Here is a 16933-nt window from a genome sequence, read left to right as displayed (position 1 = left end):
GCGTTTATCGTGTTTATTTTCCGCCTCAGGAGCGGTGTCTCTGTAACGTCGTCGTCTCCGGGTCGTAGCTACGTGTTTCTACTTGTTGTCGACCATCGCAGCCGTGACTTCTCTAAATGTGACTAGGATGTGTTTGACATGTTAATATTCTGCATGTAGACTTTGAGAGGCTTTTTTTTCGGTCTCTGCCAAAAATAAAAAAGGAAAAACATTTTTTTTGTAATGTACACTCTGGTGCTGATGTGTTATTTGAGAGAAATGTTCCTCTTTATTTAATCCATATTCCACTTCCTGTGAAGGGTGTTTGTCCTGTTGATGTTATTCTTTAGCTGACGCTTTTATCCAAAGCGACTTATAATAAGTGCATTCGACCATGATGACAAACTCGGAACAACAAGAATCAAGAAAGTGCAATTTCTTCAATACAGTTAAACTACAAAGTGCTATCTGTAAGAGACATTTAAGTGCTACTAAAGTGCTACTAGGTGCTACTTTCTTTATTCAAGGTGTAGTCGATGTGTTTTCAGTTTGCGGCGGAAGATGTAGTCACCCGCCGGCCGGCTTAATGCAGCTGTAAGAAGCCAGAATAAACCGGCTGTTTTAAAACGCTTATTTTCTGAATGGAGTCTGGTTTGATCAGTGCTAACTAAGCTAATGTTGTAGCTGCTCCACATATTCAAACATACGCTTTGGTCCGGAGACGGCTTCTTTCCACCATTTCTGATGTTTGGATTTGCTGCTTTTCTGTTTTATAACAAGGTAAACTTAATATTTCTATGTTTTGGACTGTTTTCATCTGGCATTGTGCATTCTTAGTTCATTTACAGCATTAAACATCTGCCCCAACGTGGAGAAGCAAAGTGACAGATACGGTTGAATATCCATCAACATATCCTCATAGAACGGTTCGTAAAGTACGTGACTCAACATTGATTTTCACATTTCACAATTACGTGTCGAGCATTAAATCATTTTGTGGCATAATAATTGGTCTAGCCAATGAGTCTCCACCCACCTGTCGGGTTAATTGACGCTCCCGTCTAATTAAAAACTGCTGGTGTGCAGAAGCCCAAACCGGAGCGGAGGTCACCGCCTCTCAACAGGAAAATAAACGGACAAATGTGTTGGTACATTTCTACCAGGGGCAGGGACTCAGGCACGCTACTTGGAACTAAATATAGGGTTAAAAAGTAAGGCGGGGTATTAAGGGACAGGAGCAGCTGCCGGCTTCAGTCGAATACATTCAGCCGTCAGTCGTCTCCAAACTAACACACCGTCCCAAACATCCATCACGATCCAACACTCATTCACTAAGAAGCCCCCGGTCCTGAAGTAGACCTCTATAGGCGGGACTCGTCACGACCTTGTGGTCCTGAGTGGGCTGGTTCGGGTACTGAGGGGCAGCTGAGGCAGGAAGAGTGGATTGTGGTTATTTTGTGTGTTGATGGAGCAGCTACAATGTTAGCACGCATTCTCGACAGATTCAGACTTTTTACTAATTTGTTATACTTATGTAGTTATTTCAGCTTCCTAATGTGTTTATTGCAATTATATCACAGAAAAACCTGTGGTAAACCAGCTGACGATACTCTGGCTTAGTGGTTAGGATCCCCTTCTTTAACGCGACTGTGGCTCAGTGGTTAGCATGCCCGTCTTTCAATCAAAGGATTGGTGGTTCGACCCCCGGCTCCGCTAGACACTTAACCCCAATTTGTTCCCCGTTGCTGTGTCTACGGTGTATAAAGCAAAAATGTAAGTCGCTTTGGATAAAAGCGTCAGCTAAATGTAATGATACCGTGGTTGTTTAGTCGCTTGGTGAAATTCATGTCACAAAACCAGACAGGATAGCGTTGGGTTGTCCGATGTATCTGGGTCTTCCACGGCACAGACAAAGAAGCAATTGTGGTTATTTCGGCCATTCATTGATGAAACGTCGTTGGTATCTACATGAAGATTGGTCACACCAAGACTCAAGGAATAGCCTCAGGCTATGAAGCAAATGTTGTATTGTAGCCAAATGGTGAATTACAATTTCCTGGTCCACCACATGGAGCCCAAAAAAAGACATTTTCCCATTTACTTAATTTGGGAACCAGATGTCTGGATATTTTATTTTAAGTAAATCAACGTCCCAGTATGAACACATGAACAGCCCTCATTTCAAATGATCAGTTCCTAAAAGTTAGAAAACTCACTAATAGTCAAAGTTGTATTTTCTTCCCTTGAGACTGGGAGGCAGGGCTAAAGGAAACAATAGTGCTCTCTGGGCCTCATATTGCACAAGACTATGCACTAAGAAGAATAGTTGGGTTTTTCTGTACTCAAAAGTTGAACTTATTTCGCTTCATGTGCAACTGAGCAACTTTCAAAGAAAAAACGGCAGAATTTAGAGGGGCGGCTTTAAGTGTAGGACTATGTTATTTTTAACCCATCCATGTGTATTTATGGTCAGCACATTAATAGGCGACAAAGCAAGTCCATGACTTCGTCAAACTGTGAGCTAAAGACTACAAAATAGTGGCCGCACTGAATACATATTACCTACTGTACACTTAACACACACAATGCTCAGATGAACCCTTTGGTTCAGTTGCTGGTCAGCGCGTTGAAACCGTGTCACTTTGACACTCCTCAGCCGCCTCTATAAAGAGCTTCACATCTCAGTCGCAGTCAATGCTTGGACTCTGCTGCCCATGGGAAAGTAAAAAGGGCAGCTGCGATGTTTAATCCCCCAAAAACCACGCCGGCACTGTGTAATTAGACCAGACAACTGTGGCTTCTTTGCATTGGTCACAGCGGAGCTGCAGAATGACTCCTAAGCTGCTGTTGATGTACATGAAATCGCAGCTGCTCGCATGAACATATTATATATATACAAATATCGTAAAATTATGAATCGGTCTGCGTGGCTCTCAACAAAGAGCAGAGCCGGACTTGGTCGGGGATTTCCATCGTCCTCTGCTTTGCGTATTCCCAATATGTCCGAGTGTCGCCTTACAAAGAGCTTTTATTTTTAGCGGGGGGTTGGTTTGTGTGAGCATTGCCGCTCGCTGCCTGGCCCACATCCCGATGAGGGCTGAATTCAGGTTCCCTTTGGATCCTGAAGCCTTTTTTAGAAGGGGTGGGTGGAGTTTCCCCTTCCCCCCAGTCTCCAGACCTGAGTTTGAGTCACAGCGGTTGGGTGTTGCCTCTCTCCGGTCTCCCTGCTGGTACCTCCACTGGTCCTGGTCCCTTCACCCAAACTAAACCACAAGTTCCCAAGAAATTTGAAGTGAGAGATCTCCCATCTTCATCGAAACCCCCTGCAATGGATCAGCACAAGTATCGCACGGCGGGCGTCCAGGAGAAGCTGGAGATCATCGGGGTGGAGGACGATGCCGGGAACCCCATCAGCGCCCTGACCATCCTGTCTCTGCTGGAGCGCGTGGCCGGCATCATCGACAACGTCCAGTCCTGCCAGCAGCGCATGGAGGAGCGTCAGCTGGACCTGGAGGGCAACATCAAGACCATCCAGGGCGACGTCCTGAAGCTGTCGAAGGACCACACCGACACCAGCGGCACGGTGGAGAAGCTCCTGCAGAAGACCCGCAAGGTCAGCGCCAACGTCAAGGAGGTGCGGGCGCGAGTGGAGAAGCAGAACGTTCGCGTCAAGAAGGTTGAATCCACGCAGGACGAGCTGCTCACCCGCAACAAGTTCCGCGTCGTCATCTATCAGGTAAGAAAGTGCAAGTTTTCTGAATGTAACAAAGTCTGACTGGCCTTCTGGTTGAAAGTCTGGTTTGTTGGACCCGTCTAGCTTCCATCCACCAATAGTCGTCGTTTTGGATCTTAGAAAGTACGTCACTCACTGTGACTGTTTGATTTGTGTCCACCAAGAATAAGACTCCTATTTGACTTTCTATTGACATTAATACAATAGAAAAGTATAAATAAAATAATTGGAATCTTTGTTGAACATATGCAACCTGGTGTGAAGTCGACAAAGCTTTTCTTTAAGGAGCCACAAGCTGAACATATCAGAAGCCATGACATCAACTGCTAAATGTCTTTCTGGTTTCATTGCATCGAAAATGATGTTAAAACGTCCATAAAGCCCTTGAAGATATGGTTTGAAATCTTGCTGTTCTCTTGATATTTTTATATATAAATTATTAGATACGCAACAATCAATGTCAAATTTTTGTTTATGAAGAGTTTCTGATTCACATGATGCTAAATCCTGATTGGTGCATAGCAGTATGACGTCATCTTTGTCAAACTAAGCCCCACCCGCTTCAAATCAGTGGCACAACAGAACTCTTCAATGTGAAACGACCACGATTGTTTGTATTTTTGGCAGAAAGTTGTGTTTTTTTATCAGGAAACCATCGCTCACAGTTAGAATCTGGTTGGGAATAATATTTAACAGTGAGGACAGTTGACATAAAACACCTTCACAACTCATGAGTCCAACAAATTGGATTCTGAGGACGGGTCGCTCCACTCTGGATTATCAGGTCCCGTCCAGGTTTCCGAGGAACTGGAGCATAATTAAGTAAAAAAAAGAAGTAGATTCATTCCCTCAGGCGGGAACACATTTAGAGCCGAGCAGCGAGATCTGAGCTGAAACGACGCCTGACTCGATTCATTCAGCTGTGGACGCAGCGAGAAAACTAAAGATGCTTGAAGTTCAACGCTGAAGAGCCCTCGACTCCGGAACGCTGCTGATTTATAGACATCCTGATTACGTTGAGAGGGCCAATCCTTCATCCACCTTAATCAGGTCCCTTTAAGAACAGGACAATTCCCTTGTTGTCGTTCATCTGAAACCCTCCACTGAACGCAAACCGTTTGAGGGCCTAAAGATCTCGAACAAATGTTCCCGTTGAGGCGTATCGTCTCCAAACAAACGATACGTCCTTTAACAGTGCAAAGAGAGTGGGAATACACTTGTGTTGATTGAGGAGGCCGCCGACAGAGATGGGCGGGCTTTATAATGGCGTTGAAGCGGAGTGCTGCTGATTGTGGACGCGGCTGGTCACATGACCAACAGAAAAAACACTGAGGATTTTTTATGTCGATCAAAGACACGCTGACAGGAGGAGGGTTTGATACCTGACAATTCATCTCAAGCAAATTGATTAATTACAAATCAGTTTGGTTGGAGCAGGATAACTGATTTGTTTTACTCAATGTTGATGTTGTCTTGCTGAGAGTGAAAACTTTGTTTTAACAGCTTTAATATTTCATATTATTTTTTGCTCACACTTGTGTTCAATCAATCTCAAACTAACTGACAGCAAACCTGTAAAATAGTCCAGTGTTGACAAATTGGTTGTCAAGTTTTTACAATATATTGTTATCCTCTCAATGTCACCATGTTTCCCCCCCAAAAAACAACACCAAGATAAAAGATTAAAAAAACACATACAAATCTACCAAATGGTATGAAAGACATCGCTGAATTTCTCATTAATTTAACTGTTTTGTTTTGAGGGCTTTTTACTAAAATTGTACAGATAATCCAATAAAAATGACATCGTTATCGATGGGTGAATAAATACAATTCAGGGTAAATAATTAAGAGCTTCAGCTTCATAATGACTGAAACTACCATTTAAAGTATTTTTTCTACTCATAGTCTGTGCCTGTAAGCTTTACATTTACAATCGTAAGTGGTATTTTCATGTTAGTTGGTTTCTCCCCAACTTAAAGCTTTTAAAAAAGTGATCAAACTAAACCCCTCCTGACCCACGGCTCTGCAGACATACATTCAGCAGTCTGTGTCGGGGCAGACGGCTTCCTTGTTAAGGTCCAGACTTCAGAATAGTAACGGGGACGCTATGTGCTGCTAACAGCTGCTGTGGATCCGTGACAGAGACCTATTCTGGGCCCCCAGCATTCAGCATTGGTGCCACTGGGGACACGCTATGAACTGCTGTCAACCAGGGTCTGACGTGGCACCTTGTCACGGGGCAACTTATAGAAGAGGGGGCGTCAATCATCCTGACCCGCTGCTGCAAACGTGGTTAACGTTGTTAAACATAGTTAACGCTTTTAAACATAGTTAACGCTTTTAAACATTATTTAACATACTAAACGTTGTTAAACATATTTAACGTCATAGAGCGTGGTTAATGTTGTTAAACGTGGCTAACGTTATTAAACATAGTTAAGGTTATTAATCATAGTTAAGGTTTTTAAACATAGTTAAGGTTTTTAAACATAGTTAAGGTTATTAAACGTGGTTAAGGTTATTAAACATAGTAAACGCTGTTAAACGTGGTCAATGTTATTAAACATAGTTAAGGTTATTAAACATAGTTAAGGTTATTAAACGTGGTCAATGTTATTAAACATAGTTAACGTTATTTAAGATAGTTAACGTTATTAAACATAGTTAACATTAGTTAACATTATTAAACATAGTTAACGTTGTTAAACATAGTAAACGTTATTAAACATAGTAAACGATATTAAACATAGTTAACGTTATTTAAGATAGTTAACGTTATTAAACATAGTTAACGTTATTAAACATAGTAAACGTTATTAAACATAGTAAACGTTGTTAAACATAGTTAACGTTGTTAAACATAGTTAACGTTATTAAACATAGTTAACGTTATTAAACATAGTAAACGTTATTAAACATAGTAAACGTTATTAAACATAGTTAACGTTATTTAAGATAGTTAACGTTATTAAACATAGTAAACGTTATTAAACATAGTAAACGTTATTAAACATAGTAAACGTTGTTAAACGTTGTTAAACATAGTTAACGTTGTTAAACATAGTTAACGTTGTTAAACGTTGTTAAACATAGTTAACGTTGTTAAACATAGTTAACGTTGTTAAACGTTGTTAAACGTTGTTGAACATAGTTAACGTTGTTAAACATAGTTAACGTTGTTAAACGTTGTTAAACATAGTTAATGTTGTTAAACGTTGTTAAACATAGTTAAACATAGTTAACGTTGTTAAACATAGTTAAACATAGTTAACGTTGTTAAACATAGTTAATGTTGTTTAACGTTGTTAAACGTGATTAACACACATGAGGACATGTCCAGAGGATGATGCTAGAAGCTGAAGGACAGACACACATCACACATGAGGACATGTCCAGGCTGAGCTCAGCATCTCTGGCTTCCTCTCCGTCCCGCCTGCAGAGGAGAAAGTCGCAGTGTTGAGTTTCCTCGTGACGGATGCGCTGTTGGTTATTCTGAGGCCTCCGTTCATCTCCTAATATAGAGCTTTAACCAGGAAGCAACGGGCGCTTTGTTGTCGCCGGCGGCTGAATGATGGAGTAATAAGGAAAAGATCAATATCAGCCCCTCACACGCCCCTCTGTTGTCAGAGGACAGGGTGTCGTTTCAGAGCAGTTCATGGGTTTTAGTGTGTGGTGTTTCTGCTGTTTGGCAATGAGAGAAGCTGAGCGACGACACAGTCGGTGAGTTAAACTGCGTGGAGGTTCAAACACAAGAACAACGTCACATGACAGCCGACATGTCTGCAGGAGGCCGGTTGTGGAACCTGAGTGAACCAGCTGTTTGTTCTCTTTGGAGAACCAAGGTTATCACAGGACAGCGAACACGATGATGTCATCGAATATGAAGCATTGACGTCGATTAAACGACATCAACGAGATGTAAAGAGGTAAACAAAACGTACACATTAATGCAACAGGAACATCCGATTTAATATAACAGACAATACTTTTATTGAGCTGATTCATAAAAATAATATCTCATGAATAAAATATCTTTCTTTAGTTCAAACTGTGTGTTTGTGTCTGTATTTTTGTGTGTGTGTGTGTCTGTGTTGTGTGTGTGCTGTAGTGTCACAGGCTGTCGCTAGGACAGGCTAGCCTGGGGCAGTGCAAAAGGAGAGCTGGACACAGGCACGTCAGAGGGTATTTAACAAAAAGTAAAGGTTTATTTTCCCATCCCACCAGCAAGGTAACGTCCAAACAACAAAGTATCAAAAAAAAGGTCCAGTTCGAAAACATGCCGGAGGAGAAAGTGGGTAACCAACAAAACAAAACTCAACACTGGTGAATCCAGGCTACGCGGTCCTCTCCTTTGTCGTCCTCTTCCAGGGGCTTGTGGGTTCACCTTCCGCTTGCCCTTCCTCCTTCCCAGGTGCTCTCTTTTAAGTCCTCCAGCCCTGCCTCAATCAGGTGCCTTAAGCAGCTGCAGCTGGGTGAGCGGTGAGGCAGGCTGGGAGATGTAGTTCTTGCCCTGGCGGCCATTTTGTAGCGCCCGTCCACTACCTGTCCCCTTGTGACGCCACAGTGCGCATGCGTGTGTGTCTGTGCGTGCGTCTGTGTGTGTGTGAGTGAGTCTGTTTGTGTGTGTGCGCGTGCATGTGGGTGTGTGTGTGTTTGTGTGTGTGAGTGAGTCTGTTTCTGTGTGTGCGCATGCGTGTGTGTGTGTGTGTGTGTGTGTGTGTGTGTGTGTGCTAACATAAGTGTCTCCCTCTCCTCGTCTTCCTCACCTGAGGTTATTAATCCCTGTCTTGACCCACATCCCCGCCGGTGTAATCATTGTGTCGTTCTCAGTGTCTCCGCTGACTCCGCCCTGATTAATGAGTGCGATCGTTGCAGGCGGCCGCGGTTTAATTAGGATTAATTGGCTTTCACATCTAAAGTCACCTGTAGGGCGCAGCAGGTGGAGCCGCTTTATTCTCAGAAACATGTGATAATTCAGCTTTTATCGTATTTAAAAGAGGGGGAAAAAAGAACAGTATTGCCCAGTTATCAGTGTATTAATGCTAATTATTAAATGATTCAAAATCACATTTAAAAAAAGTGTATGTAAACTCATGTTAATCGCATGATGCAGCTTTAACACATGAAGCATAGACTTCTATACAACCAGAGGAGCAACATGAATGTCTTCATAATCCATCCAATAGTTGATGAGATACTTCAGTCCGGATCGACCGACATCGCCCCACTGCTCAAACCAGATTGTGTCATTGTCATTAGCGGCCATCTTGTGTTCCTGCCAGCAGCTTCCTGTCTGAGTGAGTCTCGGTTACTCCTCATCTGTAAAAATAGACAAACTTGATCCCATGAAGATGCCAGTGTTCTCAGAGGCTGCAGGTCTGACAGACTCTCAGAGGAATATCATGTTTTCTAGCTGGTCCTGCATCAATGAGCGACGTAGTAATTTATCTATAATGGAAAGAAGAGACGGATGAGGAGACGGGTATCGGTTTCATCTGTGTGAGTCCAGTGCAGAGAGAGAGCTGTGGAAGTGAATGTTTGTAACAAATCAGGGGGATCAAAACTTTAAAGAGTTCAGTAGATGCTCAATAAGTCAGAAGCTTCAAAGGAAGCTGTGCTGAACTTAGCTTTAAAACGCCTTTTTCTTTGTTTCCAATCCAATATCAGTTTCGTAGAAAGGTCCCGAACGTTTTTTTGACCTTTAAAGACTGGAAGTCCTGAAAGTCAACTGTGCTCTTTATTTTACTGCTGCAGCCTTTTTCATATCTTAATGCCAAAGGTTCACAAGTGGAGGTTCAGGTTTAGGAAACAAAACCAGTTATTCAGGATTAGAAAAAACCTGTCAATCACCTCATATCTCCTCCCTAAAGCGTCCCCTGCTTTATAGTCTGTTTGACTCTAAATGACCATAATTTACTAAATGAACATCATGCTGTATTGAAGAAGACTTGAAACTAGAGATTGAGACATAAACTCATGTTTACAATGTTCTGATCTGTAGAAGACAAAAGGATGAGGCCTAAAATAATGCCCTGCAGCACAGCTGATTTTATTTCATTTATTTTTGGAAAGAGTGGTAAATATGGGTTGAATTGCAAATCTATACCCAGAATGACAATGAATGAGAAAGTAATCTTCTTCATCATATTTTTGCAAAACCCAATATTAATCTGAAGCAACTATAATTTTCAACATTGCCCAGGAGGACCTTGAGACGCTACTGGTGTGCATACCTGGGTCTGATGGTTTAGTGGTCTCGGTGGTCTCTGTAGACCTGACTGTCCTGTCTTCTTCTCTGCAGGGTGAGACCGAGGTCCCGTCAGTCGCCGTCACTAAGTCTCCCAAAGGATCCGGCCTGGACGGGCTGGAGATCGAGCCCGACTCCTACGACCTGCCCGTTGACCTCTCTTCCGACGAGGAGTACCTGAGCGTGGAGGAGGCCGACCCCTCGCGGTCCGCCCGCATCAAGAAGTCAATGGCGAAGAGCACCGAGACCCTGAAGGCCGCCTTCTCCAAGGAGAACATGAGCAAAACCAAAGGCAACCTGGGCACCAAGTTTCACCACCTGGGCGAGAAGGTCATGCCGCCGGAGCGCCGGGACAAGATGCACCAGGCCGGTGAGCGGCTGAAGCAGTCCGGCGAGCGGCTGAAGGAGAACATCGCCAAGAAGGCGCCGAACAAAGAGACCTTCCGCATCAAGCTGAAGAAGGAGAGAGCCGTCGCCGAGGGCCAGGAGGGTGCCGAGGCCGAGCTCCACGACCAGGCCAGGGAGGAGGAGGAGCCGGTGGCCTACACTGAGGTCGCCATGGAAACCAAGAGGGAAGGGCCCGTGGAGGAGGCCGGCGCCGCCCGGATAGAAGAAGAGGATCACAGGAAGTAGATCGGACCAGACAACGAAAGCGGAGGCGGGACACTGGAGAAAGCACGTGATGCTGAGGATTTAGAGAGAAGGTCTGTGATTGGTCGACGTCGACGATGGACATGTTTATTTTTGCTAGAATGTTCTCGAGATACGACACTGGTTATTTATTAAAATCTATTTTCAGGGTGTTGATTCGAGTCACTTTACCGGTACTCTGTCAGATGTCTATCTGGCTTTGAAAATCTAATGTTTGGAGAAAAAAAAGCTCGACACGAATGTGAGAATCTTATTGTCGAACGCACGAAAAAAATTGTTTTGTTTGATGAATTCGCGAGTCCAAATTTCAGAGATGTGAGATGGTGACCGGGTGACCGGGGTCACGGTGCAGGTGAGGTTTATTTGATAGGACAAGAAGGATGATGATGAATGTTGATCTTTCACCTGGATGTACATATAATGTTGAACATACTGCCAACACTGGTGAGGTAAAAAAAAAAGGCGCCTCAGCTGGTCTCTGAGAGCCTGTCGAGGAAACAAAATACCAACGTCAGACTGGCTTCTGTAGGCAAAACAGCACGAAAGGAGACACGACTAAGCTGCACCGGTCCGGGACTTCGTTACCCAGCATTCATTTCATGAGCGCTGAAACAATGAAAGGTTCAGGGGCAGAGAGTCGGTCATGGAGGGCTTAAATACGGGTTAGCGGTTAGCAGATTAGCATTACATAACAGGTACATGATAAAAGAGTGATAAACACAAAACATGCCACAAATTATTTGTGTGACAACAACCTGCAAAGCTCCATCTGTCTGTCACAACCTTTCATGAATGTACTTAGGTACGTTTACTCGTGCAGCGCCTTCATTCAAAGAGCTGGATTACCACGTTAAAGACAATATAAAAAGATTAACATTTAAATGGAGTAAAATAAAACAGCGTATATATATAGAAGCAAGATAAAATAAAGATTAAAATCAAATTCAACAGGAGATGGATGTTTTATTTAAACGAACAAAAGGAAGTGGACCGTTGTGATTGGTCAACACCAGACCTGCTTCAATGAGAAAAAATCCTCGTTTGTGTAAACATACCTGGCGAATAAATGGTTCTGATTCGGATTCTGATAAGCATCATGGGTAATGCGGACGAAGAGTCGAAGGTCTGGAGCCCACGACGTTCAAATGTCAATGAAAACATAAATTCAAAGGTCACAAGGAACTATTCAACATGTCTGCTGCGTCATTGTAAGCATATCCCTCCCCCCACCCCCCCAAAAAAATCCTCCTGACAGATTTGGTGTCTTTGGAAACGGTTCACTAGAATTTAAACAAAGGTTTGCAGGGTTTGACTAAAAGGCTTGAGGCCGAACGACACATCTTTGATAGACAGCAGGTGATTTGCATGAACTTTATTTGCCACGCAGTCCCTTCCAAGCAGCTCATGAGGATTGTGGTGTTTTAGACATCGAGCTGAGATCAGCTCCTCAACGTGAGCGTGGAGGATTTAAGGCGGTTAAGACGAGGTGTCGGCGGCTTCAAAGCTTTTTGAGCACTGCTGAATTTTGGCGTATGAATGTTTAAAAATGATTTTTTTTATGTCCGGTTTTGCTGCTTTATATTCATAGTTTCTTTTGAAGTTTAGTGAGCAAACTCAGGTCACAGCTTTCATCAGGAGTTTTTGATGCTGCTCATGTTTTCTGTAGAAGTTTGGCTAATGTAGTGATGTCATTATCTATAAGCTTATTCTGCACTTCCTGTTCTGTTTTATTTCACAACGTATTTATTTTTTGTCCGGTGAGTGAAACTGTGTTGATGGTGTATTTTATGCAGTAGATTGATAGTATTTAGTTTGATTTGAACTCTTCTGTTTTTACTTCATCTTTGATAACGGCTCAGTTGTTCAGTTTAGTTTACGATCATCTCAAACCAGTTTTGGCGCTTTACTGTGAAACGCCGCTGTGTGGTCGTTGTGGCCTGCAGCGCCTGACATTTACCTTTTTGTTTTTCTATAAATAAAGCTCTCATGAAACCTCTATGAACTGATATGCTGTATCAAAAAACACACACAAAAAAACTGACAAAAAGCCATAACTGCAGTTGAAACTAAAATGTTTCATTCATCCCTCTTAAAAAAATACATATTTGAGCATTTTTATTGCATCACATTGGTTAAAAATGTTAAATATGAACCGTTAACTGCTATTTGTAGAAAGTGTCTCATTGTAAATTCATCGATATAATAAATAAAAGCTTTTTAATCGCTACACTTCCATTTAGTTAACCAGTTTTTTGGGGGAGCTTACATCAATTTCAACAACGATATTAGACTTCTTTCTGTAATTTATCAAAACTCTCACAGCAAAATGTTGTGATGGTCACTTGTTGCGAACGTTTCCTCACACGAAGTTACTCATTTTGATGCGTTTTTCAAAGAAAGTTATTTCCGCTCATTACATGAATACAATCTCTTTTCAAAACTTTCGTCTCCACAGGAAACAACTTACTTAGTTTTCGCCGACAAAACAACTCAGTTTAGGAAAAGATCGTATTTGGATATAAAACAACTAGGGAAGTGGCATTACTTAAGCATGCAAGATAGGTGACAAATACATCAGTGTTGACGTTGTTTGGCGCTTCCAGCTCCACTCACGCTCGCCTGCCGTCACTGTTTGCGGTCTTCAAAGTTTCTGGTCAATGATCACATGGACTTCATACACTTTGCTTTTGTGGGATTTTTCCATTGTTAGAGCTTCGAACGCTGGATGAGAACCTTCAGCCTCTGACCAACTGCAAGCCAGCTTCATGGTGCTAACTTCAGGGACCAGACCGTCACTCTCACCTGCAGCCCGGCCACCGGGAAGACGTGGATAGATGGATGTATACTGTATTTATCCCAAGGGGAAATTTGTTGTCGAAGTAGCAGCTTACAGACACAAAAATAAAAATGCATCTCCACATCCATCTAATAACAGGTACCTACATCTCTTCCTCTATCTCTACCTCCACCTCCATCTCTTCCTCTAGCTCTATCTCCATCTCCATCTCAACCTCTATCTCTACCTCCATCTGCATCTCCGCCTCCTCATCCCCATCCATCTCTACCTCTATCTGCTTCTGTATATCTACCTCTATCTCTATCCCTACCTCTATCTGCATCTGTATCTATACCTCTATCTCTATCCCTACCTCTATCTGCATCTGTATCTCTACATCTACCTCTATCCCTACCTCTATCTGCATCTGTATCTCTACATCTACCTCTTCCTCTCTACCACTATCTCTTCCTATATCTCTATCTCTACCTCCATCTGCATCTCCGCCTCCTCATCCCCATCCATCTCTACCTCTATCCCTACCTCTATCTGCATCTGTATCTCTACCTCTATCTCTATCCCTACCTCTGTCTGCATCTGTATCTCTACCTCTACCCCTACCTCTATCTGCATCTCTATCTCTACCTCTTCCTCTACCTCTATCACTATCTCTTCCTATACCTCTATTTCCATCTGTACCTCTACATCCATCTGCATCTCCACCTCCACATCCATCTATACCTCTACCTCTACCACTATCTCTTCCTCTATCTCCATCTCTACCTCTACATCCATCTGCATCTCCACATCCATCTATACCTCTACCTCTACCTCTATCTCTTCCTCTATCTCCATCTCTACCTCTACCTCTATCTGCATCTCCACCTCCACATCCATCTCAACCTATATCTCTTCCTCTATCTCTACCTCCATCTCTACCTATATCTCTTCCTCTATCTCTACCTCCATCTCTACCTATATCTCCATTTCTAACTCTACCTCCATTTGGATCTCCATCTACACATCCAGATCCATCTCTACCTCTATCTCTATCTCTACCTCGATCTCTACCTTTACCTCTATCTGCATCTATCTTCATTTCTATATCTTCCTCTACCTCCATCTCTACCTCTATATGTATCTCTATCTGTATTTATATCTGCATTTGTATTAGTATTAGTATTTGTACCTCTACCTGTAGGTGCAGATTATCTGCATCTCTACTTCTATTTGTACCTGTGCCTGTTCTCACATCAGCATCTGTATGTATATCGCTATCTGTATCTGCATCTTTCTTTCTGCCTGATATCCGCTGCTTGCTTTTTGACCGGCCTCGCTCATCTGGATGTGTTTATTTGTTTCGACCTCCTGCTTGGTAATTTGAACATTGATTTATTAAAGTCATTTTTTTCTTCGACCTGTTCTGTCTCATTTCCTTCAATTGTATTGCTTCTTCCACACAGCCATAATAATCAAAAATTAGACAACAAAAAAACAATTTAAATAACATTAATAATCAGGATTGGAGAAGCAAATACAAATAAAATGTACTCTTTAATTTAATTTCTTGAAAATGTTCTTTAACAACATAATCATCTTTAACTTAATTAATTAAATATAGGACAGTACAGTAGGACTCATCAGGAGTGTTATCATTTCTAACTAATTATCATCTCCTTCAGGTCTGACCCTTTGATCCTGGCGTATCTTTCCATCAAGTTTTCATCACAAACATCTCAGCTCAACAGCCTCGTGCCTCACAGCAGCGACACAGGCTCAGATCATCTCTCCTCTCCGTCACTATCTTCCACTGATGCCGTTCATCCACGACTCAAATTAAACCCCTAAACCTGATGTTGGCTCGAGCGAACCACGATCACTCAGCTGAGTCAGCAGAGTCCTGCAGATTGTGCTCGTCCGCCGTCGGCGCCGCCGTCTAAATGAAATGCCAATCATCCCGCTTCGCTGTGGAGGGAATTTACAGCTCGACTCGTCTCCTGTGGGGCCGAGGATCACAGCGGCGGTTTGTCAAGTGAGAATTTATTGGCCCTAAAACAAATACCGAGGCCCTCATTTCCTCAAAGAGTCCAATCAAACGGACCAGCTGCAGCATAAACCCTGTGGAGATGAGAGGAGATAGAAGCCGCTCTGTGGTCTGACTGGATATCAAGAGAGAGAATCATTTAAACGGGCTGCGATCTGAGAACTCTGCTGTTACAGAGCTTTATTCTGAAAGGACAACAACACGATTTCACAAGAAATACTCTGATTCAGCAGTCTGATTAGCTGATTGGTAAGATGTTTACATCAAACACATCTCTGTCCAGCCATGTTGGAAACCAGACTGTCGAACAGCTGAAAACTGCAAACAGAAAAAAAGGTTTCTGCCAGAAATCCATCTGATTGGCGGACGGATTTTTACCGAATGAAAAATGAAACTGGAGCTTCATCGGCCGATATTAGCTTATTGTTGAAATCATTATCAGTTTATAAAACAGCCAATAAGTACAGAAAGGACAAACTCAGTTTCATATTATTATTAGTCCATCCTATAAAGATCAAGAACGTCTACGTGGGACAGATAGGTCAAGCAGGTCGAACAAACACTGGACTTTCACCCAGCAGACCCAGGTCTGAGTCCTGTGTGAAACCAAAACTTAATTTGAATTATTTTATCCGACTTTTGTTACCTGACTTCTTAACTCACGCATGTTACGTAACAAACATATGTATTTTAAGCCAAACGAAGGTTCTTTCCTAAACTCAACCAAGAAGTTAATTAAAGCCAACAACTACTTAAACCTGTGTGAGAAGCTTATTCCGAAAAGACACTGATCGCTCGTAACAAGCAGAGACTTTTCATTTCCTGTGAGCAAGGAAGTTTATTTTGAAACGTCGGGCCAAGGGACAAATGAGACTATTTTACACTTTGTAAACGAACGATGTGTTCTCTCACAATTTGGTCGCAAACTGTACTGCGTTTGTAAAGCGATGGAAGAACATTCAACCACCAAAGATGGAGAATGAAGCCTAAACGACGATCAACTCCGAAATCTGAGCTCATGAACAGAACGTCAAACTCCATGAACAGACTCACAGTTTGATTTGATTGTGTTTTAAAATAGAGCCACAATCGGTTCACTGGTGGTCAACGGGGTTAGTCGCTTACAGCAGTAGATGCTGCCGTTGTTTTGGTTAAACCAGTGAACTGGTGTTTCGGCGAGCTCCTCAGCGTAATTGTGACGGTGGACTCTTCTCTGCAGGCCGTCAGCTGCTCCGTTTGAATTCCAGCGCTGCTGCTTTTTATAACCTTGACAAACTGGGAAAGACAACACCGCCGCCCGCCGTAAACATTGCTCATGACCCGCGGAGGCACCTGTGCCTCACCGTTAACGGGTTGTCAGTCACCCACGAAAGACTCCGAAAAGAGGTGCAAAAGTGACGTTAATTAGTTTCCCACCTTCGTTCAGGCAGATCTGTGATTCTGAGCCACGCGACTCTGCAGCGTTCCTCCTCCTGCGTCGCAGCGCCGGCGCCAGAAACC

At 42.8% G+C, this 16933-nt stretch overlaps 1 protein-coding gene across 1 annotated transcript; it reads left to right on the top strand.

The window, feature by feature from the left end:
- Positions 1 to 3196: 3196 nt before the first annotated feature.
- Positions 3197 to 12609, top strand: cavin4a (caveolae associated protein 4a). The gene is made up of 2 exons (XM_079220890.1): positions 3197 to 3715; positions 10017 to 12609. Exons 1-2 carry the CDS (start codon positions 3308 to 3310, stop codon positions 10593 to 10595), a joined length of 987 nt encoding a protein of 328 aa, XP_079077016.1. The 5' UTR covers positions 3197 to 3307; the 3' UTR covers positions 10596 to 12609.
- The last annotated feature ends 4324 nt before the right edge of the window (positions 12610 to 16933 follow it).

Source organism: Taurulus bubalis (assembly GCF_910589615.1).
Source record: "Taurulus bubalis genome assembly, chromosome: 1".
NCBI lineage: Eukaryota > Metazoa > Chordata > Actinopteri > Perciformes > Cottidae > Taurulus > Taurulus bubalis.
The sequence above is the reverse complement of the archived record's forward strand: the minus strand, read 5'-3'. Positions and strand labels throughout refer to the sequence as shown.

What these genes read in the sequence shown, in the direction of transcription:
- cavin4a (XM_079220890.1), top strand. Translation starts at nt 3,308, where the DNA reads ATGGATCAGCACAAGTATCGCACGGCGGGCGTCCAGGAGAAGCTGGAG. An exon ending in TCCGCGTCGTCATCTATCAG is followed by an intron (nt 3,716 to 10,016) that starts GTAAGAAAGTGC and finishes TCTTCTCTGCAG; the next exon opens with GGTGAGACCGAGGTCCCGTC.